This window comes from Chelonia mydas, chromosome 1, assembly GCF_015237465.2.
Source record: "Chelonia mydas isolate rCheMyd1 chromosome 1, rCheMyd1.pri.v2, whole genome shotgun sequence".
In the NCBI taxonomy this organism is placed as follows: Eukaryota; Metazoa; Chordata; order Testudines; family Cheloniidae; genus Chelonia; species Chelonia mydas.
In genome coordinates, this window is record NC_057849.1 from 244,778,353 (window position 1) to 244,801,437 (window position 23,085).

Sequence of the window (23,085 nt, forward strand, 5' to 3'; positions counted from 1 at the left end):
TTAGGGTTTATGTCATTAAATACACGCATAAATACTGTAAAACATACAGCATCTGTAATGTGGCCAAATTCAGACTGCAGTTGGAATTAACTTTTGCATTTCTTGAGGTTTTGTCATTTTTAATTCTGTAAGCTAACAAGAGACTTGAAAAACTGAAAATACTATTGGCAAAGTGAGGGGAAAGAGGGTGAAAGAAAGGAAAGAAATAATGGAGAGATGCAGAGATAGAAAAATCAGAAAAACTGGTTGAAAGACAGAAAATAAGAAAGGAAGAATATGAAATATAAGTAAGAGAATATGAAAAAAGAATGATTGGGGAGAAAAAAAAGAGAATGGATGAGAGAATATGAAAAGAAAAGAAATTGATGTTGTTGATATAACTAATGTGGCTATTTGTCTAGAATTCATTTTATATTCCTTGTGAAGAAGAGAATGTGTCCTTTCAAAGGGGGCCAGTTCTCTTTCTAAGGCTCCAGTGAGTCTAAAAGCACTGTTCCTACTCCAGGAACAGGTGCATAAATCATAGAGGGGAGCAATGGTTAGTCATAAATTACTTACTTCTCTTGGAGATCTGGAGCCCCCCTCTCGGAACGTTGGTTTGCACCGGAAATTAATCTGTCATTAAAAGCAAAGCAAACAAATAGGAAAAAAATCAATATAGTATAGGAATGTAAACAGAAATCAGAGGTGGCTGTAAATGTTGACAATGTGTATGGTAATATAATGTGTGAGAACTGTTCCCATATATTGTATTAGATCATCTCTGCAAAATCCCCTTTTCAAAAACATAGTAGCTCAACTAAAAATCCAGTGTCCAAACAAAGAGACCCACCTTGCTGTTAAAAGAGCATGTGTGTGCATTCACCTGCCCAAACAATCCACATCTTGCCTCCCCATGTCTCTAAACAGTCTTCTCTTCACCATGTTGTGGCTGTCTGTTCAGTGTCTCTTCTTTGCCTGCCCTCCCCCTCTTAAAAGGCAGCACTGCATCAGTTTAACCTTGCTTTGCATGAGCAAGGTTACCTTTGCAACCAGAGGCTGGGCTTAAGCTCGGGGTTTTAAAAAGTCAATGGAAGCTGGGCATCAAACTCCTTCAGGTTTACTCCTTTTTAAATGAAAGCTAGATTCTGCAGACCATTCACATGAGAAATGTTGGGACTCACCCTGAATGAGTAAATAGATTTTTCCACCTCTTTATCAAGCCATTCCCACTTACCCACCCACAAATCCTGGCCAGACTAGCAGTGCGTCAAAAAGGATCAGCTACATTCCCTATTTCTGAGGGCAGAGTAGAGTACAGGCCAACAGGCGCTTTCATAAAACTGAAAATGTTAAACAGATTGGAAACAAAAAGGAAGGATGAACCAAATGGTTGAACCAAATGGTTGTGGGGAAGGAAAAGGGAAGAATTGGGAGAAAGGGGGATGCAGAGAGAATAAAGAAGTAATGGGGGGAACACTGAGAGAGAACAAAAGGGAGAGGATGATGGGAGAGGTGGAAAAAGAAATGGTGCATTTAAACTGAAGTTACCAGTGGACCTCAGGTTTGCATCTCCACTGTTTTCTCTTTCTCCCCATGCTAAGGGGCCATAAAACGAAGAGTCAAATTATAATCCCAACTCATTTCAAAACTTATGTCAGTAGTAGCAACACGAAATTGTAATTCTTAATACTGGATGCAAAATTTTACAGGCTGCAAAATGCTACAGTGTAAAAATTTTACACATACATCCTGCAAATCACCTACATGATCACAGCTTTTGATCTATATGCATAAAATGGCCAGCAATCAAAATGCTTGCTCTTGGTGCTATCTTCTCAGGCCATCCCACAATACTTGCAGAATACACAAGCATGTTCAACAGCCACACTATGGTGTACTTCCAGAAAGTACCACCTTTAATACTACAGCATTGAACAGACATAAGAACTGATGCTACAGCATTAGTCAATCTGCGTGAGTCTGATGCTACAGTATCCTTCCTGAAACAGTATTTATAGGGTCAGTACTTCCTCTTTCAGATGAGATATGATCCTCTCAACCACTTCTGCCCATGGTGTCCCTACAGGAGAGATGTTAACTTCAGTATCCTGACCAAATTCCACTCTGATAATTGTGCTTTGAACTAACATGAATAAGAGCTGTAAATCAGATTTACCTCAGCTGGATTCATACACAAAAGGGAGATTCTTGATCTGAAAAACTGCTAAAAGATCCCCTCACGCACACCCAAAGTAGTAATAAAGAAATCACAAACATCTGCGTTCCTTTCTTTCATCCTTATGGTAGGTTTCTCTACAGACAAATTTTCAAAAATATAAGTAACAGACTTTCTGGACCCAAAAACCAAGAGTATGGCCCCACAATCCATTCATTTAAAAGGGAAAGTATACACAGAAAACTACACTGAATGGAATTGTTGCTTATATATGCACAGTCAATATACTGGCATGATTTTATTAGTTGAGGAATTTTCTGCCATCAACAGGTTCAGTAGTTCTCAAGCTATTTACTGTTGTGGGCTGCATATGCAGCTCTCTGTGTGTTATGTGGGCTGCATCCACACAATGTATATGCTGAGAGCCCGGAGAGTGTGGCTGTGGATCCTGCCTGCAAAGATGGGGAGCCCTGTCCAATGCGGGGTGCCCCCCAGCTAGGGACAGTCCTCCCATCATCCAGACTCCCCGCCCAGCACTGGGCTGGCACACGAGCCCTCCAGGGACTGACCCTTCCAGCACCTAGTCCCCAACCCAGGGACTGCCCTCCAGGCACCCAGCCCCCCAACTAGGGACTGCCCCCCCCAGCAACTGCCCCCAGCATCCAGGCCCCCCAGCACTCAATCCCTCCCATCCAGGGACTGTGCCCCAGCCACCACTTCCCCTACCTAGAGTCTGTTCCCCATGGACCAGCTGCACCCCCTGTCCCCACACCTCAACCCCCTGCACTCCCCTCCCTACAGCCCTAGCCCCCTGCACACTCCTCCCCCATCGTCACTGGTCTCCTACCTTGGCTGCACCTAGCTGAGCTGTGCAGCCCACCCTGCCCACCTGCTGCTGCGGGCCTAGTGCTGGGGATCCTGCTCCAGTCGAGGTCACTGGACCCGCGATTCTGCAGGGTAGGGGGCACTGAGCACCCAGGCCTCCTGCCAATGCTACTAGGCCTGATCCTAGCGGGAGGCAGCTGACAGTGGGCTCAATCCTGCGCTGCCCTGTTTTTGCATCCTGCTACCACCTCTGTGCCCGGGGCAGATGCCCCTCACACCCCACACTAGTTACGTTTCTGAACATATCACATGAGCCGCAGCTGTGTGCTGATTGGGCCACGAGTTGAGAACCACTGCGTTAAATGATAAACATGGAAGATGATACTAACAAGGGGAAGAAGCATGTCTGCATGTCTGAGAAACTTAGACTGACTGTCAAAGTGAAACATAATTAAACATATCTCTCAACTGTCCATTATAAAGGCAGAGTGGTTGGGCTTCCTTATTATAGATATAATTGATCTCCATCCCAAAATGAAAGAACAGCAACTTCATTTAAGTGATGTAAAATTATAGCATTAGACATGAATAGAAAGTAGCATAAACTCTGGCAAGTCAGTAAAAGTACAATTAGGAAGGCCAAAAAGAGAATATGAAGAGCAACTAGCCAAAGACTCAAAAACTAACAGTGAAAAAAATTAAGTTCATCAGAAGCAGGAAGCCTGCTAAACAATAAATGGGGCCACTGGATGATCAAGGTACTAAAGGAGCACTCAAGGAAGATAAGATCATTGCGGAGAAGCCAACTGAATTGTTTGAGTTAGTCATCACTGCAGAAGATGTCAGGGAGATTCCCACACCTGAGCCATTCTTTTTAGGTGAGAAATCTGAGGAACTGTCCCCGACTGAAGTGTCAGTAGAGAAGGTTTTGGAACAAATTGATAAATTAAACAGTAATAAGTCACCAGGACCAGATGGTAGTCACCCAAGAGTTATGAAGGAAATGCAGTATGAAATTGCAGAACTACTAACTGGGGTATGTAACCAGCCATTTAAATCAGCTTCAGGAGGATAGCTAATGTGACACCAATTTTTAAAATAAGCCTCTGGAGGTGATCCTGGCAATTACAGGCCAGTAAGTCTAACTTCAATACCAGGGAAATTGGTTGAAACTATAGTAAAGAACAGAATTATTAGACACATAGATTAATATAATTTGGTAGGGAAAAGTCAGCATGGTTTCTGTAAAGGGAAATCATGCCTTACCGATCTATTAGCATTCTTTGAGGAGTCAGCAAACCTGTGGATAAGGGTGATCCAGTGGATACAGTGTACTTGGATTTTCAGAAAGCCTTGACAAGGTCCCTCACTAATGGCACTTAAGAAAAGTAAGCTGTCATGGGATAAGAAGGAAGGTCCTCTCATGGCTCAGTAATGGGTTAGAAAACAGGAACCAAAGGTAGGAATAGGGCTGTTGATTAATCTCAGTCAACTCATGAGATTAACTCAAAAAAATTAATCGCGATTAAAAAAATTAATCATGATTAATCACAGTTTTTATCACACTGTTAAACAATAGAATATCAATTGAAATTTATTACATATTTTGGATGTTTTTCTATATTTTCATGTATATACGGTATTCTGTGTTGTAATTTAAATCAAAGTGTATATTATTTTGATTACAAATATTTGCACTGTAAAAATGATAAACAAAAGAAATAGTATTTTTCAATTCACCTCATACAAGTACTGTAGTGCAATCTCTTCATCGTGAAAGTGCAACTTACAAATGTTGATTTTTTTTCTGTTACATAACTGCACTTAAAACCAATACAATGTAAAACTTCAGAGTCTACAAGTCCACTCAGTCCTACTTCTTGTACAGCCAATCGCTAAGACAAACAAGTTTGTTTATATTTACAGGAGATAATGCTGCCCTTTTCTTATTTACAATGTCACCCAAAAGTGAGAACAGCATTTGCATGGCACTTTTGTAGCCGGCATTGCAAGGTATTTATATGCCAGATATGCTAAACATTCATATGCCCTTTCATGCTTTGGCCACCATTTCAGAGGAATACTTCCATGCTGATGACGCTCGTTAAAAAAAAGTGTGTTAATTAAATTTGTGACTGAACTCCTTAGAGTCATAAAATAAACCCCTAGCCCCTAATCTAACTCTTTAGGGGAGAACTGTATGTCCCCTGCTCTTTTTACCCACATTCTGCCATATATTTCATATTATAGCAGTCTTGGATGATGACCCAGCACATTGTTCATTTTAAGAACAATTTCACTGCACATTTCACAAAACACAAAGAAGGTACCAATGTGAGGTTTCTAAAGATAGCTACAGCACTCGACCCAAGGTTTAAGAATCTGAAGTGTCTTCCAAAATCTGAGAGGGATGAGGTGTGGAGCTTGCTTTCAGAAGTCTTAAAAGAGCAACACTCTGATGTGGAAACTACAGAATCCAAACCACCAAAAAAGAAAATCAACCTTCTGCTGGTGGCATCTGACTCAAATAATGAAAATGAACATGCGTCGGTCCTCACTGCATTGGATTGTTATTAAGCAAAAGCCGTCATCAGCATGGACGCATGTCCCCTGGAATGGTGGTTGAAGCATGAAGGGACATATGAATTTTTAGCACATATTGTACGTAAATATCTTGCGATGCCAGCTACAACAGTGCCATGAGGACACCTGTTCTCACTTTCAGGTGACATTATAAACAAGAAGCGGGCAGCATTATCTCCTCAAATGTAAACAAACTTGTTTGTCTGAGCGACTGGCTGAACAAAAAGTAGAACTAAGTGTACTTGCAGGCTCTAAAATTTTACATTGTTTTATTTTTAAAGGCAGGTTTTTTTGTTCATAATTCTACATTTGTAAGTTCAACTTTCACGATGAAGAGATTGCACTACAGTACTTGTATGAGGTGAATTGAAAAATACTATTTCTTTTGTTTTTTTACAGTGCAAATATTTGTAATCAAAAATAAATATAAAGTGCGCAGTGTACACTTTGTATTCTGTGTTGTAATTGAAATCAGTATATTTGAAAATGCAGAAAAAATCCAAAATATTTAAATAAATGGCATTCTATTATTCTTTAACAGTGCGATTAATCATACGATTAATCGCAGTTAATTTTTTTAATTGCTTGACAGCCCTAGTAAGACTAAATGGTCAGTTTTCAGAATGGAGAGAGGTAAATAGTGGTGTCCTCCAAGGGTCTGTACTGGGACCACTACTGTTCAACATATTCATAAATGATCCGGAAAAAGGGGTAAACAGTGAGGTAGCAAAATTTGCAGATGATACAAAACTACTCAAGATAGTTAAGTCCAAAGCAGACTGCAAAGAGTTACAAAGGGATCTTACAAAACTGAGTGACTAGGCAACAAAATGGCGGAAGAAATTCAATGTTGATAAATGCAAAGTAATGCACATTGGAAAACACAATCCCAAACAAACACACAAAATGATGGGATCTAAATTAGCCGTTACCCCTCAAGAAAGAGATCTTGGAGTCACTGTGAATAGTTCTCTGAAAATGTCCACTCAATATGCAGCAGCAGTCAAAAAAGCGAGCAGAATGTTAGGAACCATTAGGAAAAGAATATACAATAAGACAGAAAGTATCATAATGCCACTATATAAATCCAAGTACATTCACACCTTGAATAGTGCATTCAGTTCCGGTCATCGCATCTCAAAAAAGATACATTAGAATTGGAAAAGATACAGAGGAGAGCAACAAAACTCATTAAGGGTATGAAACACCTTCTGTATGAGGAGAGATTAAAAAGACTAGGAGTTTTCAGCTTGGAAGAGATGACTAAGAGGGGATATGATAGTAGTCTATAAAATCATGAATGCTGTGGAGAAAGTGAATAAAGGAAGTGATATTTACTCCTTCACATAATACAAGAACCAGGGTTCACCCAATGAAATTAATAGGCAGCAGATTTAAAACAAGCAAAAGGAAGTGTTTCTTCACACAACGCACAGGCAACCTGTGGAACTTGTTACCATGGGATGTTGTGAAGGCCAAAACTATAACAGGGTTCAAAAAAGAATTAGAGTTCATGGAGGATAGGTCCATCCATGACTATTAACTAAGATGGTCAGGTATGAAATCCCATGCTCTGGGTGTCACTAGTCCAGTGGTTACCAACCGGTAAATCGCGATCGACTGGTTGATCATGGAGCCTCTGACAGTCGATCTCAGTCTCAGTCTAGGGTTACCAACCCTCTTTCAGCCAAACTAGGAGATCAGCCGCTAACAGTCCGGTGGCACAGCAGGGCTAAGGCAGGCTCCCTGCCTGCTCTGGCCCCGTGCCACTCCTGGAAGCAGCCACACATTCTTGCAGCCCCCAGTGGCTGCAGGGGGTCTCGTGCACTGTCCTTGCCTGCAGGCACCGCCCCCGCAGCTCCCACTGGGAATGGGGAACTGCGGCCAATGGGAGCTGAGGGGCAGTGCCTGCATTCAGGGGCAGAGCATACAGCCATCTGCCCCTTCTGCCCCAGGAGCTGATGCTGGACATGCCAGCCGATTCTGGGAGTGGCGCAGGGCCAGGGCAGGCAGGGAGCCTGCCTTAGCCCCACTGCACCACTGCCCAGAACCACCTGAGGTAAGCAGCGCCTGGCTGAAGCCTGCACCCCAACCCCCTGTCCCAGCCCTGAACCCCTTCCTGTACCCCAACCCCTTGCCTCAGCCCTAAGCCCCCCCTGCACCCAAACTCCCTCCCAGAGCCCGCACCCCACACCCCCTCCTGCACCCCAGCCCTGAGCCCCATCCCATACTCCAATCCTGTCCCAGAGCCTGCACTCCAACCCCCTGCCCCAGCCCCCTTTCAGAGCCTGCACCCTGCACCCCAACCCATTGCCCGAACCCTGAGCCCCCTCCCAGAGTCAGCACCCCACATCCCCTCCTGCGCCCCAACCTCCTTCCCCAGTCCTGAACCCCCTCCTTCACCCAAACTCCCTCCCAGAAGCCACATCCTGAACCCCCTCCTGTACCCCAACCCCCTGCTCCAGCCTCAGCCCAGAGCCCCTCCCACACTCCGTGCCCCTCGGCCCCAGCCCAGAGACCACACCCCCTCCCACACCCCAACCCCCTGTCCCAGCCCGGTGAAAGTGAGTGAGGGTGGGAGAGAGTGAGCAACAGAAGGAAGGGGGGATGGAGTGAGCGAGGTGGGGCCTCGGAGAAGGGGTGGGGCAAGGGTGTTTGGGTCTGTGTGTACTGTTATTTCTACATTTTCTTTGAGGTAGATCCTGGATTGCACTTACATTCAAAAAATGATCTTGTGCTTAAAAAGGTTGGAGACCACTGCCCTTTTCTGATTGCCAGAAGCTCAGAGTGGACAATAGGGAAAGGATCACTCAATGATTGCCTGTTCTATTCATTCCCTGGCATTGGCCGCTGTTGGGAGACAGGATGCTGGGCTAGATGGACCATTGGTCTGACCCAGTATGGCCGTTCTTATGTCCTTATGTTGGAACAGGAAACAAAGTCATAGAGTTTTAAAGTCAGAAGGGATCACTAGATCATCTAGTCTGACCTCCTGTATATTGCAGGCCACTACCACCACCCAGCACCTGCACACTAAAACCAGCAATGGAAATGGGACCAAAGTAAATGAGACCCACAGGAGACTAGACTGTTATGTTCCACAGTCAAATATTAGGAGGGATCAAGGTGCACCAGTGCCTGAGGTCTCTACAATGGCAGGGAAATGATTAAGTGAGATATACCCAGATAATCCTAACAAGTGTCCTACACCCACACACTGCAAAGGAAGGCAAACTCTCATGCCCCCCAAAGTCACTGCCAACCTGATCTGGGGGGAAATTCCTTCCTGACCCAATATATGGTGATCAGTTAGACCCAGCGCATGTAAGCAAGAACCAGCCAGCCATGCTCATGAAGGAGAGACTTCTTGGTACCACCTCAGTGCCCTGTCCAATGTCCCATCTCCACCTGTAGCCATCTCTGGTGCTTCAGAGGAAGAAGATTAAAAAACCTCCCAGAATACAATGGGGAAGGAAGGGTTCCCTTCCTGACCTTTGCCAGTGGCCAACTGAAACCCTGAAGCATGAGCTTTAGGAACAAAACCAGAGTGAGCCCCAGGGCTATTAAGCCCTCCCCCTATATCACAAGCAACCCCATTGTACAAGAGCACTCATAAATTTGTCCAGCTCTCTCTCTAAACTAATTAAGGTGTTACCACCACAATTCCTACTGGGACACTATTCCAGAACCACCTCCCTCTGATGGTTGGAAACATTTTTCTAATTTCCACCTTTAATTTTTTTGTGACCAGTTTATACCCATTTGTGCTTCTGCCAACCTTGTCCTTTAGCTTAAATAGCTCTTCACCCTCCTTAGTATTTACCCCCCCCCCCGCCAATGTATTTAAAGAGAGCAATCAGATCCCCTCTCAGCCTTCTTTTTACAAAACTAAACAAACCAAGATCTTCCAGACTGCTCTCCTAAGATAGAACCTACATCCCCCCGTAGCTCTTCTCTCCACCTCTTCCAGTTTAAATCCATCTTTCTTGAATACGGGTGACTGGAATTGTACATAGAATTACAAATGAGGTCTTATGAATGCCTTGTACAATGGTATTAATACTTCTCTCCCTCTACTGGAAATGCCTCACCTAATACATCCTAGGATCGCATTTGCCTTTCAGAGCCGCACCACACTGGTGGCTCATAGTCATCCTGTGATCGACCCACACACCCAGGTCTCTCTCCTCCTCGGTCACTTTCAAACTGATGAGCCACCAGCTTGAATCAGAAATTCTGATTATTAGACCCTAACTACATGACCTTGCACTGTGTACTATTGAATTTCATCCCATTTCAATCACTCCAGTCTTCAAGGCCATCCAGATTTTCCTGTGCAATATTCCAATCCTCCTCTGCATTGACAATGCCTCCCAACTTCAGATCATCAGCAAATTTCATTAGCACGCTCCTGCTTTTTGTGCCAAGGTCATTAATACAAATATTGACTAAGATTAGTCCCAAGACCAACCCTCGAAGAACTCTCTGCAGTCCAATACGTCACCTTTCAGCACAATCCTTTACATTCTCCCCTTTAGCCAATTCCTTAGTTACTGTCCAATGCTTGTACTGATCTCCATCTTTCCTAATTTGACTAATAATTTCCCATGTGTTACCATGTCAAATGCTTTACTGAAGTCCAAAAAAATTAGATCTACTACACTTCCCTTATTGAAAAAAATCAGTTCTTTTCTCAAAGAAGGAAATCAGGGTACTACAGCATGATCTACCTTTGGTAAACCAACACTGCATTACTTTCCCTTTACCGCCATGAATTTAAATTATTCTTTTCTTCACGGTTTTCTCTAAAGCCTGGCATTCTACTGAGGTCAGACTGTAAGTGTTCGGATCACTTTTTTCCCCTTTCTTAACTATAGGTATGACATTAGCTATTCTCCAGTCATTTGGTACTATCCCTGAACAGAAAGAGGTATTTAAAATCCTTGTTACTGGACTAGCAATCTCATGTGTCGGTTCTTTCAGTATTCTGGGATGGAATTATCTGATCCCCAAAATTGGAGATTTAAATTTTTCTTCCACCTCTGATGTGGCAATTTCCATTTCTATATACTCATTTCTATCACCCACACTATATTCATGCACGTGTTCCATATTACCATTGTTACTGAAATCTGAAGCAAAGTATTCATTTAGTAGGCCCCTAAAACCATCCCAACAGAACCTCCTTTACCATCCTTCCACAAAGTGATTTTGAACCAAACAGATTCTGTTTGGTCCATACTATCGCTTCACATTTCTTTGCAGTGTATTGCTTCGTTGATGTACAACACTACCCCACCCCCTTTGCCTTTATTCCCTTCTCTCCTAAACAGCACATACCCTTCAATACCTGTATTCCTCCAGTAATGAGTGCTATTCCATCTGTAATTACTATAATATCTGATTTGACCTATTGCACCAGTAGTTCCAGTTCCTCCATTTTATTGCCCAGACTCATTGCATTTGTGTACAAACACTTCAGTTGTTTCACTCAGGCCTCACCCAGTTTTCTACCTTGTAGTGTCCCATTATTCCTTATTGTATCTTCATTTAGTTGATTTTCCTGCTGCTGTGTATTGAAGCCAGGCGTGGAGATTTCATGAGTCTCTCCCAATCTTCTCCCCTCATCTCCTAGTTTAAAGCTCTTCTTTTATCAGTCATGACAGCATGGATCCCAGAAGGATAATACTCCAGGTGTTCGAGTGGAGTCCATCAGCTGAGAAGATTCTTCTTTTTGTGGATGCCTCCCAATGGTCGCTCATCCCGCAAACCTTCCTCATAGCACCAATCCCTGAGCCATCTGTTCATCTTCGTTACCTTGTCATGCCTTTGCCCTCCTTCTCTAGGGACCTGAAGTATTTCACTGACGATCACCTGAGCTTCCACTTCTTGAAGCATCTCATCCAGCCCAGCGCAGTCGTTCTTGATCCATTCCAGCGGGAATCTAGCCAGGCCATTCATCTCCGCATGCAGCACAATCAGTGGCTTTTCCCCTTGCGCCCCCCTCAGGATCTTCTCCAGCCTCACCTCCACATCTTGTATCTTTGACTCTGGCAGACAGCATGCTCTCCCGTACTCTGGATCTGATCTGGTGAGTATGCAGTACCCAGTCACATAGACCTGTCTCCTGCTGGTGTTGGTATGAATCTGTTTTATGTTCTCTCTAGCGGTCCCTTGTACATCATCTTCATCTTCATCATCTCTTCCTCTCTTCTGCAGGGATTGGCTTCCCTTCATGTCTTTCTCGCACCTCATCTTCTATCTGTTTCTCCTCTTCATTTCCCAGTGCTGCAGACCTGTCACTCAACTCAATTTCATCACCACTAACTGGTCTTTTCCTCTGCCTTGTCCTCATGGTCATATTCTTCCATGGATCACACTCCTCTCCTAGCAGTCCCCCCTCTAGCTCCTTTTGTTCAGGAAGTGTCCATAAATCTTGAGTTGTCTGTACCACCTCCTTTCTCCTTTCCTGCATTATTCCTTCAAATACCAATCTGAATTCCATCGTCTCCAGCTGCTAATCCTTGAACCTTCTCTGCCATGAACTCTATCAGGTGACATTTCATGCAGTAGTAGCTTCCATCAGATATCCTCTCAAGAATGACGTACATCCTGCAGCTTCTGCATCCAACCATCTTCTTTCTGTCCTCTCCTCCTCTGGTCATTTCTAGTGTGTCTTAATAGCTATCATTGTCTTCTTTTCCAAGACTCTATAACTAGAAAAAAAGAAAAACTTCCCAACCAAACTCACTTACAAATTCCCACAGAAACTCTGCTGTTAGCTGTTGGCTGTTCACTACTCCAATGTTCACTAATAATTGGCTTTTAAACCTAGCCAAACTCAGTCAGTTCCACGTGCTCATTAAGGGATATCAGGAAGCTCTGAATCAAACTGAAGATATTGAAAATATTTCTTCTGTGAAAACAAATTAATCTTGCAATGCTATTAACCCTCTTGCAATGCTATTCATCTAGAGTCTTGAGTCTTTGTTTCACCGTTGATCTTTGACAGGATGGAAAAAGTCACCTAAATTCTAATTATTTTAGTTAAAATTCACCCCAGGACAGAGGAACAAAAACCACTGACATCCCATAAAATGGGATTGAAGAGATGTGCAGATCTTGGGATAGCCTCTGCACTGGGGTGAATTTCATACTCTTTAGACTAGTAGAAACAAATTAACATTCAACTCAATGGCCTTCATCTGAGTGTGCACTTTTTCTTATTACTTGGGAAACCATGAACTAGTGGAGATGTAAGAAATTATCATCATTTTTGGTAAAACAGGTCAAGAATAATGGATCAATGAGATTTTGTCTTATTTTACCTTCTGCTGTGTTAACCAGAATGTACTAAAACTCACTGAAAACAGAACCCCAACAAATATGTATTTAATGACATTTTGCAAAACTCATCCAAATCAAGGAAAACTGAAAGCCCTTTCTAAAGGGCTGCCACTGCAAATCTTTGATGTATTACCCACTTCTGTGCAAGAATCAGTGTCAAACAAAGGGGGTAAAATTCTGACCCCATTCAAGTTAATGGCAAAAGTCCCATTGACATCAGTGGCACCAGGATTTTCCCCCATGAATCCTATTGGAAAAAATTCCTCCTGTGACAGTTAATTTACAATCAGGAATATATGTATTACCAGATGAAGATGCATTGATAGAGAACTGCAGTATATGATCAATATATTATGGGATTTTGAAGGTTTGGGGAGGTTTCTTTAGAGGCAATTGAAAGCAGGATGGATGTCAAAACAAATTATTTACCAAGGCAAGGAAAGATTTACAAAATCTTTCCAGTTGTAACTCAAAGTGCTAAATTCCTAAAGTTTAGGAGCAGTGAGACTCTAGAGCAGAGGTGAGGAAACTATGGCCCACGAGCCACATCTGGCCCATGGGACTGTCCTGCCGGTCCCTGAGCTACCAGCCGGGGATGCTAGCCCCCATCCCCTCCCCCACAGGCACGCTGCCCCATGGGCAGCACAGCTTGCACATGCCCACCTCCCAGGCTTTCCAATAAGCCTGTCCTGCCGCTCTGAGCAGCATGGTAAGGGAGCGGGGTAAGGGGGGTTGGACAAGGGGCAGGCAGTCCCAGAGGGCAGTCAGGGGACAGGGAGTGGTTAGGGGTGGAGGTTCGGGCGGGAGGGCGGTCAGGAGACAGGGAGCAGGGGAGGTTGGATAGGGGGTGGGGTCCCGGGAGGGGGGGACAGGGAGCAGGGGGGGTTGGATAGGGGCTGGGGTCCTGGGGGGGCAGTTAGGGACAGGGTTCCTGGGAGGGGGCAGTCCGGGGACAAGGAGTGGGGGGGTTGGATGGGTCAGGGGTACCGGGGGGCCTGGCAGGGGGCAGGGGTGTGGATAGGGATCGGGACAGTCAGGAAGCCGGGGGTTTGATAGGGGGTGGGGTCCCAGGGGGGTGGTTGGGGTGGGGGGTCTCAGGAGGGGGCGGTCAGGGGACAAGGAACAGGGTGGGTTGGATGGGTCGGGGATTCTTAGGGGGGCAGGCAGGGGGCGGGAAGTGGGAGGGGGCGGATGGGGGTGGGGGCCAGGCTGTTTGTGGAGGCACAGCCTTCCCCACCCGGCCTTCCATACTGTTTCGCAACCCTGATGTGGCCCTTGGGCCAAAAGGTTTGCCCACCCCTAATCTAGAGAACCCTGTTAAAATGTTTATAGTGGTTGTTGATTTCGTATTCCTTTTAACAATGGCAACTGCCATGAATTGTGTTATGCTGTTATAATTGTGGAATTCTGTGACTGGCAAGTATGTACGGGATAGGAAGCAGGGCATTTTCTATCTTTCATTTTTAGTCTACAACTTCTTCCCCTACAACTAGAGCAGGTTAACAATATGCTTTAAAAAATCAGTTTAAAAAAATTATACTTTCAAAGTTGTTTCTGTTTCACATGGTTCAAAATAGACCTGTTTGTTTTGGAAATTTTTCAAAAATTTTGATTAAAAAATGCATATCAAAAGCATTTTTAAAACATTATTGAAAATTTTCATTTACTATAAGCCAATTTTGATAATTATTTAGGTTACAATTTCAGCTAAAACTGGTAACATTTTAATTAAAACATTGCAAAAAAATTCATGAAAACAAAAATAACCTTAAAAGTCAATAATTTTTGAATTTTGTGTCTTAAAAATGGCTTTTTTTCTATCAAAAAAAATTTCCATTTGAAAAATTCCAATCAGCTCTACCTATGATATTATGAAAGCATTGTAATGTATTTGACACACAGTACCAGAAATTAAGCTCATGGAATTTTCAGGATAATGCTCAGTTATGGATTTAAAATGTGTACTGTACATTCAATATTCCAGCAGGTGGTGTCCTCTTACCTTCTCTAACTGTTCCATGCACGCATTGTGGACCACAATCTTGCAGGCAGCACACTTCCGTCGGAGAGCCGATTTCTACAACATTTAAGAACAGTGTGGTTGAGAGTGTATGGAATGAGGAGAAATCATTTACAGAAACCAAAACATTTATCAGAAGCCAGGCAGCTTCTCTTTCCCCCACCTTATCCAACAGGTCTTCTGGATTGTCTTCAAAACCTGATTGAGCTATATGTTGAAAAATAGCTTGAAGCTGAAGAGTCGAGAATAAAGGCATAAACAGGGTAACAAGGTGGAACATGGGACATATGGCATGGGCATGTGGACGGGAAACAGAACTAAAGGCATTTTTAAAATAGTAAATAAAGTTACTGATGACATTTTGAATAAGACTTCCTTATTAGGAACAGTCTGAAATGGAAAAGGGCATAGCTAGCGAAGAGACAAGGAAATATACACACTTTACTGAGAGTTTCAGTAATGACTCAAGCCAAACTGGGAAAAAAGTTCCTCCTCTATTGTTCATGTGAAGCATTGAATTTGATGGGGGCATCTCTCTGACCAATGCCTTGCAGAAAAATCCTGTGTAATTTATTAGAGAATGATAATCATCCTGCAGAATTTTGTTAACCAACCTATCAAATGTTATAGCAGGAACATAAATTCTCTATTAAATTCTTTAGGGCGGTTTTACAATTCTGTACAAAAGAAATCATCTTCTATTTATATCTATAGGCTTTTACAGAAATGTCCATAGAATCCTATTAAAGTGAACACTAGGTGTCCATTAAGGACAGAAAGCCTTTACCATAAACTTAATTCTTTCTTGTTCTTGCACATACTTAATCATTCTAATGAGTCTCGCAAAAGACATTTTTACAGAAATGTTTATAATTGAAAGATGGAAACATTATCAACATAATAAATTAAGGCTGATTTGCTTGAAACTCTGCCGTCATTTTTATCATAGTCATTGAGAGCTTGTAATTAATGTTTTCTTTATAATTTTCAATATGTTATTAGCTAGATTTTGGAAGCAACAGCCCTCTCTCTTGTAGCTAACATAACACTAGTAAATTTGCATATTGTCAAATCATGATTTTTCTTTGTAAGTCTCTCAATTTTTGGTGTTTTTCTTAAAATGCCAGCTGATAGAATTCTGATATAGCATAAGAATCTTAGCTTTTGAGTTCATAAAAAGTAAGTTTCTTAGTCCTCATGATTGCAGAGAAAAGCTTGAAAACATGGAACAAGCATACCCTAACAGCTTAAAGACCAGAAGAAAAACAAAAAGAACCAAACGCTTTTTTTAAAAAAAGCATCATGATTTGTAAACCAATCTCATTACTTTGGGCACTGGACACGTGATTTTTTTAATGTTGGGGCTTGCAATACTGATTCCAAGCATTAGTAAGGAAAGACTGGTGGATAAATCAGACTTTGAGTCTTTTCCATCTCATATACTATTTATCATAAAGTGTCAGCTCCAAAGGGTGAGAGTTCATATCCTGCTAAGTCCTTACGTTTATTAAAATTTCTATGCATTTTTCCATAAATGCAATTACAGATTAATTATTTCATACAATTTTTCCATTAAAACAATAAATCTGATCTAAAAATATTTCATATGTAAAAAGCCAAGTAATAGAAAGGCCAGTGCAGCCATAGAAAGATGTAGGATCTCTAAAAAGATACAAATTGGAAAACCATTAGCCATTTAATTGATCAAGATAAGCAAAACATAATTAGAGTTAACTAGATTCTCCCCACCTACAGTTCACATACCCACACCAGAAAGCAGCACAAGTGCTACTTTGTGTTACACTGCTAGATTCTCCGCAACCAACAAAACCTTAAAACAGAAAAGAATTTCAGTCAAGAAAAGGCCAGGCAATTAAAAATTGCCTGTTCTCACATATGACTCTACATCTGTGGGCCTGTTGGCTAGAAAAGCCTTCAATCAACTAAGATTCCCACCAGCCAGAGGTGGGCTAGGGTTTGGGGGGGGCCCTAGACCAGAGCAAGTGGGGGTCCCTCCCCACCTCTTCCACCTGCAGTCTCCCCCCATCTCACCCCTGGTGCTCCTTCTGGGGGTCGGGGTAGGGGAGCTCGCCTCACTACTTCCACCCGGCACTCATGCCCGGGAGCAGGGTCAGGGTAGGGGGGCTTGCCCCGCTCCACCCGCATTGCACTCTTGACAGTGGGGAGCAGGGTCGAGGCATAGGGGCTCCCAGCAGGAGCGTCGGGCAGAGCGGGGCAAGCCTCCACACTCCGACCCCACTCCCTGGCAGGAGCACCAGATGGGTGGGTGGAGTAGGTTGGGGCATGGGGTCGCCCATTTTTCCAGGGGCCCCCAATTGGCCAGGGCCCCTGGGCATGGGCCCAGTTGGCCCAGTGGCTAATCCGCCACTGTCACCAGCATTTCCAAAATGGTCCTGATTCACCACAGTTACTGCAGTTTTATTCCAGGGTAACAGCACTGATTTCAGTGGAGATGTCCCCTCATCAAACTGTAATAACATAGTAGTGAATTAGGCACAGCATACTCTTAAGGGTCTCTACTATTACTACAGGCAAAATTCTCAGGGGTCTTAAGCTCAGGTCTTATTCAGGCAAACTTCTACTGACATCACTGGGAGTTTGCCCAGATTAGGACTCAGTAAACACTTCATATTTCATACTATTAGTAGAAATAGTACAATTTTTGAGAGGTTTTTAAAATTTTGTTTAAATAAACCACTAGTTTTGTTTCTTTCTTTCTATCTATCTGCTGTAGCAAGGCACCACCGGTCACACTAGGAAATGCAAGTTCCCATGCTTCTGAAGTAGTCTCTTCAACCAAAACTGGATTGATTGCCCTACAAACAGATAAGAAAATCTGAAACTGTTATACTCACTGCAAATTTGACTTGGCAACTGTCCTCCCCTAGGTAACACAGGTCCCCAGAGACATTGGTCTCCAGCCACAGGTGCTCTCCATTCACTGCGTTCTCCTGAGAAGAGATGATTGTTAAATTGGCTGAGGTGAGTACAGTATGTTAAAGAATTTGAACGCTAGCTTAAATTAAAAACGACGATGATTAACTCATCATCGCTTGTGATCTAAGCCACAAGTTTAGTGGTCTCAACCTAGAACCAGTCAGATACTTTTCCACAACACAAAACCATCACACTGTGTGTCATAATTGGCCATCCCTCTCACAAGAAGCCTGTGGTAGAATGATAGGGGTGCCGTAGGTCAGGACCAATGTTCATTGACAGAGCTGTTTGGAGGAACTTTGCCTAGCACCTGCCCACACTATGCCTAGGTTAAACAGTACCATCAGTTCCTCACTTTCATCAGTATGAAATTTACCACTATATTTAAAATAAAAATTAACATAAAAGAAGCTAAAGACAATGTTATTGATTTTATTAATTGCAGACTAGAGAACCAGCCCAGGAAGTGCCAACTATGATATTCCATGTAACTGCAGGGCTATTTAGATAGGAGCTCTGACCAAATCATTTCTACCTGAGTACATACCACCACTCTCATGAAAAATGCCATTGGAATGTTAATGGCCAGAAGTAAAGATCTTGGGTTTACATCTGAAGAATGCCACCTCCTGCTGGCTATAGAAAGATTCCAGTTTCCATCCTAATGTGATACTAGCTTAATAGCAAAAATAAAATGCTGTACGTGCAATATTTGAGCAAAGTGAATAAGCAAGAATCTTGCTCTACTAGAATTAAAGCACAATGGAAAATGCTTTGCCAGTCTCTGACATTTGATTCCCACACTGCAGAAGTCACAAATGATGTTGCTTTCCAATTAGATGGTGTCCGACAACAGGATGCTTCCAGCAATTCGGGTCAAAATCCTTTATTTTAAATAGCACTGACAGTTTTCAATACGATGAGATAAAAGTTACTTCTCTCTCACATAAGTATATTTCAGGTAAGGCTTTTTAATAGGAAAAGGTAGCAGGCATAGTTTCTTTGAGTTCTGCAATAGAAATGCATTCACAATAACTAGATCAATATAATTAGCATTTAAAAATTGAAAGTAGAAAATTGGTACCTATCCGAACCATGGTGCCAATTTACAAGAAGTCATCAGGTCACAATCCAGAAAAGGCAGTGTGGGAAAGGAAAAATAAGGTATTTTTACAGTGACAGATCTGTATGTCCATATTTCGCTGCATAAACCAGAAATAAGCAGCCTAAGAGTGACCAAAAAACTCTTCCCAACTATATCAGACTTGGTACTGTCCCTAATAGGGGACTGAATTAGGACTCAGGTTCTATTCTTGACTCTGCCACTGACCTGCTGTCTGACCTTGGGCAAGTCACTTCCCCTCCCTGTGCCTCTGTTTGCCCTCCCACCTTTTGTCTGTCTCGTCCATGTAAACTGTAAGCTCTTTGGGGCTTCAATTATGTGTTTGTACAGTGCCTAGCACAACAGGGCCCCAACCTTAGTTAAGGCATCTAAGTGCTATAGTGCAAATATGAATAATAAAGATGACTTTTCAAGACTTGAGCTCTCTTAGGAACTAATCATGCTTTCCTTACTCATATGAGCAATTTTACTGAATCCATCTAATTTTTCTCCAAATTCACCCTCACAGTAAAGCTGTAGTCTACAGGAAACGTGGTAGCCAGAACTGTCGAACAGGTTTTTATAGTACTGGGAAAACAGTCATTTGAAAGCCCAGTCACCATCATCCAATGCCTGAAATTCTAATTTCCTGCCCAGTTTATCGGGTGCTAAATGGAATAGTGGGACAAAGAAGCAGATGGGTCTTCCACTGTCCTAAGTTGTTTGAGTGGGACACAAGACAATGTTCAAGTAGGACACCTTCCCTGTTAAAATAACCAGTGGTTAAGAACATATAATGGCTCATAATACTACCTATGCTTAATCATATAGATTATAAAGGAAGTCCGTTTGGAACAATCAGTTTGGGAAGCTAAGCAAAAAAGCACACAGATCCTGAGTCCTGATTTCTAATCAAGAATCAAAATTCCCTAAAAAGAAACAGAACAGATTAAAAGTCCCTCTATTCACATCATGTTTCTCCACGACTTTCCATTCAAGGTTTCTAAAGATAAGGTGGCCTATTTTCATAACCCAGTTTAGACCAAATTAGATTTTGTTCTCTGTTGTTCCTGAATGGATCATACATTTATAGGGCCTGGTTTTCTATCAGAAGTTTGAATAAAACAAATCTGTACTCTGCTACCCTTTTGGGCCTGTGTTACGCAGGTCAGCGGAGATGATCACTGTGGCACCTTCTGGCCTTAACATCTATGGGCCAGATTCTCTGTGACCCTGCACCTAGTAATTTACACCAGTACAAAAAAAGGACATACAATTTTACCATTCTCATCTGGTAGCATTTACACCCATTTTGCACTCACTTCCCTCTGGTGTAAATTACTCCAGGACAGAGCTGGTCAAAACTTGGAATTTCCATTCTGAGGAAAATTCTGACATTTGAATATTTCCTTCAGTCACAAATCAAAATGAAAAAAAATGTCATGGTGGAAATATTGTATCACCTTATCAAAAGGCTTTGGCCCAAAAAGGTTGAAGCACTTTGGCTTCATAGTTTCTGCTTTTATATTTTACTACAATTTATGATGGAGACCATTATACAATATCATAAAAGTTGAAACTATAGGTGCTTTGACCTTATTGAAGCAAAACTTTTTGATAATTTTTCATCAAAAAGTTTGAGGACTTTGATACAGCCCCACAAAACATTTCAATTCCATCAGTATTTCTCGATAGAAAAATATTCCATCAGAAAATATTCAACCAGTCTTACTCCACAAGGTGGGGAACAACAGAAAATCAGACCCAAAGATTTTAAGACCAAATGGTGCCGCTAAGGCATCTAGTCTGACATGCTGCATAACATGGGACCTAAAGGGTGGCAGAGTCCAAATAATTATATCTATATTTCTGATGCATAGATAGTTTTCTGCTGGAGACTGAGTTGGGCGGAGTTTTAATTAATACTTTCACTGGTTACATTGTTTTGCACTTGCTGGTGGAATTGTTCATGGGCAGAGATTTACTGTGTATCAGGAAAATAATGGAATAAGGCAAGTACAAATCCCACCTACAATTTGGGAAAAGCCAGAAACTCCTCCTGTTCAATATTTTGCAGTATAAGAGAAAACAAAATACAAAAAAAGTTACGAGACAGTCTTTTTAGCACTATCATGAATGTAACTTGTAGCTGCTATGATTGCACTTGTAAATTGAGACACATCTCCTCCCTGAAGCAGAAGCAGCTGCCGTTATGTGTTCAGATCCAGGCTGCTATAGAGGTGACACAAACACTGTGCTCTCTCAGATGGAGACTTTCCGTTTGTTTGGTCTTGTTTTGTTACTGACTTAATATAAAACAAAGTTCTTTTTGGTATATGATTTCTCTTTGGGTATGGGAAAACAAAACACACACTGCCCCAATTTGAGGAGAAATTAATATCCCCAGAATGGAATTTAGGGGCAATTGTAATTACTTGTGTTTGACCACAACTAGCTGTGCATATTTCTCAGCTTGTTAAATTTGGTTTCTCCTTTGAGAAGTGCCCCAGCCTAGTTCAAAGCCAACCAGATTTAGTGAAGCCCTTTGGTCCCCTCATATGTGACAGCTCTGCAAGCTGCAGTCAGAGTGGTTTGAAACACAATGCAAACTAACCTGGATAATTTAATTTAGAATGACAAGCAGCCATGGACATTCAGCCAATCAGATCACCCAGTTGGCTGAACATTCCAATTTCAAATGAGATCTAGCATGACTTGTAGCAGAAAGGAAGGATCTTTCCATAATTCCTGTCATGGAGAGAGCTTTTCAAAATTATATATGAAAGGATTTTTAAATAAACCATTTAAAAGAGGGAAAACTTTCAAACATGCCAGGCTAAAATATTAATCCAATTACCACATCCACCTGTGGTGACAGCAAGCAATAAACATACAATTATGGTCAGTGAATAATACTTGTTGCTCTAAATTATATAACAACAATTCTGTACTATTACCACCTTTAAGTTACTGATACATACTCTCAACCCTAATTCCAGTTTAATGCCATTTATTTGGGAATTTTCTTGTTTGTTTGTTTTTAATATTTAAAAATACATTCATACTAAACAAGAAGCCCAAAGAGATGAAACCATGTGATATTTCTAATAATTTGAAGATATGCAGTATCAACTTTATACCACTCTCTCTTTTAAATTTTAACTCTTAGGGTCAGATTCACTGGTAGGCTGCTTCATCCAACTCTGGAACAAAGCTGCCACTGCACATGAGCTAATTTTCCCCTCTTTTCTGTCTCCTACATCTGTCTGCATGCACGCACGTGCCCCTCTACCCCTCCTTTCCAATCCCCTGTACACATACACATCAGTTTACCTTCCTACTCCCCCAGTTGAGTATATCTAGTGCAATAGGTAGTTTTTTAAATACATTTTCAAAATAGCCAATTTTGCCATTATTCTTAATAACAAAGTTTATGTTGGCAGAAGCTGCATAATAACCTTTTTCTAAAGAGAGGAATGAGCTCAAACTGCCCACAACTAAGCTGGTGATTCCCTGTGCTGTCAGATATGCCATTATCTTAGTTGAGGGCAGCTTGGCTTCACTCCTGTTGTGAGCAATGGAAGACAATAGCCATTTTGAAAGGGAGCACTTTCCTGAAGGGCAGCTGTAGTCTGAGTGCCCCTGAAGACAATGGAAGGTAGAACCCATTTTGAAAGAGTCCAGTCCTTCATGGAATTCTCTAGGAAGAACATTATGTGTCACAGAATCATAGACATGCAGAGCTGGAAGGGACCTCAAGAGGTCATCAAATCCAGTGCCCCCATGCTGAGACGGGACCCAGTAAACCTTGACCATCGCTGACAGGTATTTCTTCAACCTGTTCTTCAATCCTCCAATAATGGAGATTCCACAGCCTCCCTTGGAAACCTATTCCAGAACTTAAATACCCTTATGCTTAGAAAGCTTTTCCTAATATCTAACCTACACCTCCCTTGTTGCACATTAAGCCAATTACTTCTTGCCCTTCCTTCAGAAGACATGGAGAACAATTGATCACAGTGCTCTGTGTAACAGCGTTTAACATATTTGAAGACTCTTATCATGCTCCCCCCCTCAGTCTTCTTTTCTCAA

The 23,085-nt window shown here is 42.2% G+C and overlaps 1 protein-coding gene across 6 annotated transcripts in view; it reads right to left on the reverse strand.

The window, feature by feature from the left end:
- Window positions 1-23,085, reverse strand: part of DGKI (diacylglycerol kinase iota) — a 284,192-nt gene that overhangs the window by 159,312 nt on the left and 101,795 nt on the right. For all 6 annotated transcript variants that reach the window (XM_037878871.2, XM_037878878.2, XM_037878861.2 and 3 more), the window contains exons 3-5: window positions 17,810-17,905; window positions 14,916-14,990; window positions 559-615 (exon numbers count right to left, since the gene is read on the reverse strand). In XM_037878871.2, coding sequence (XP_037734799.1) covers window positions 559-615; window positions 14,916-14,990; window positions 17,810-17,905 — 228 coding nt within the window. The remainder of the gene's footprint in view (window positions 1-558; window positions 616-14,915; window positions 14,991-17,809; window positions 17,906-23,085) is intronic.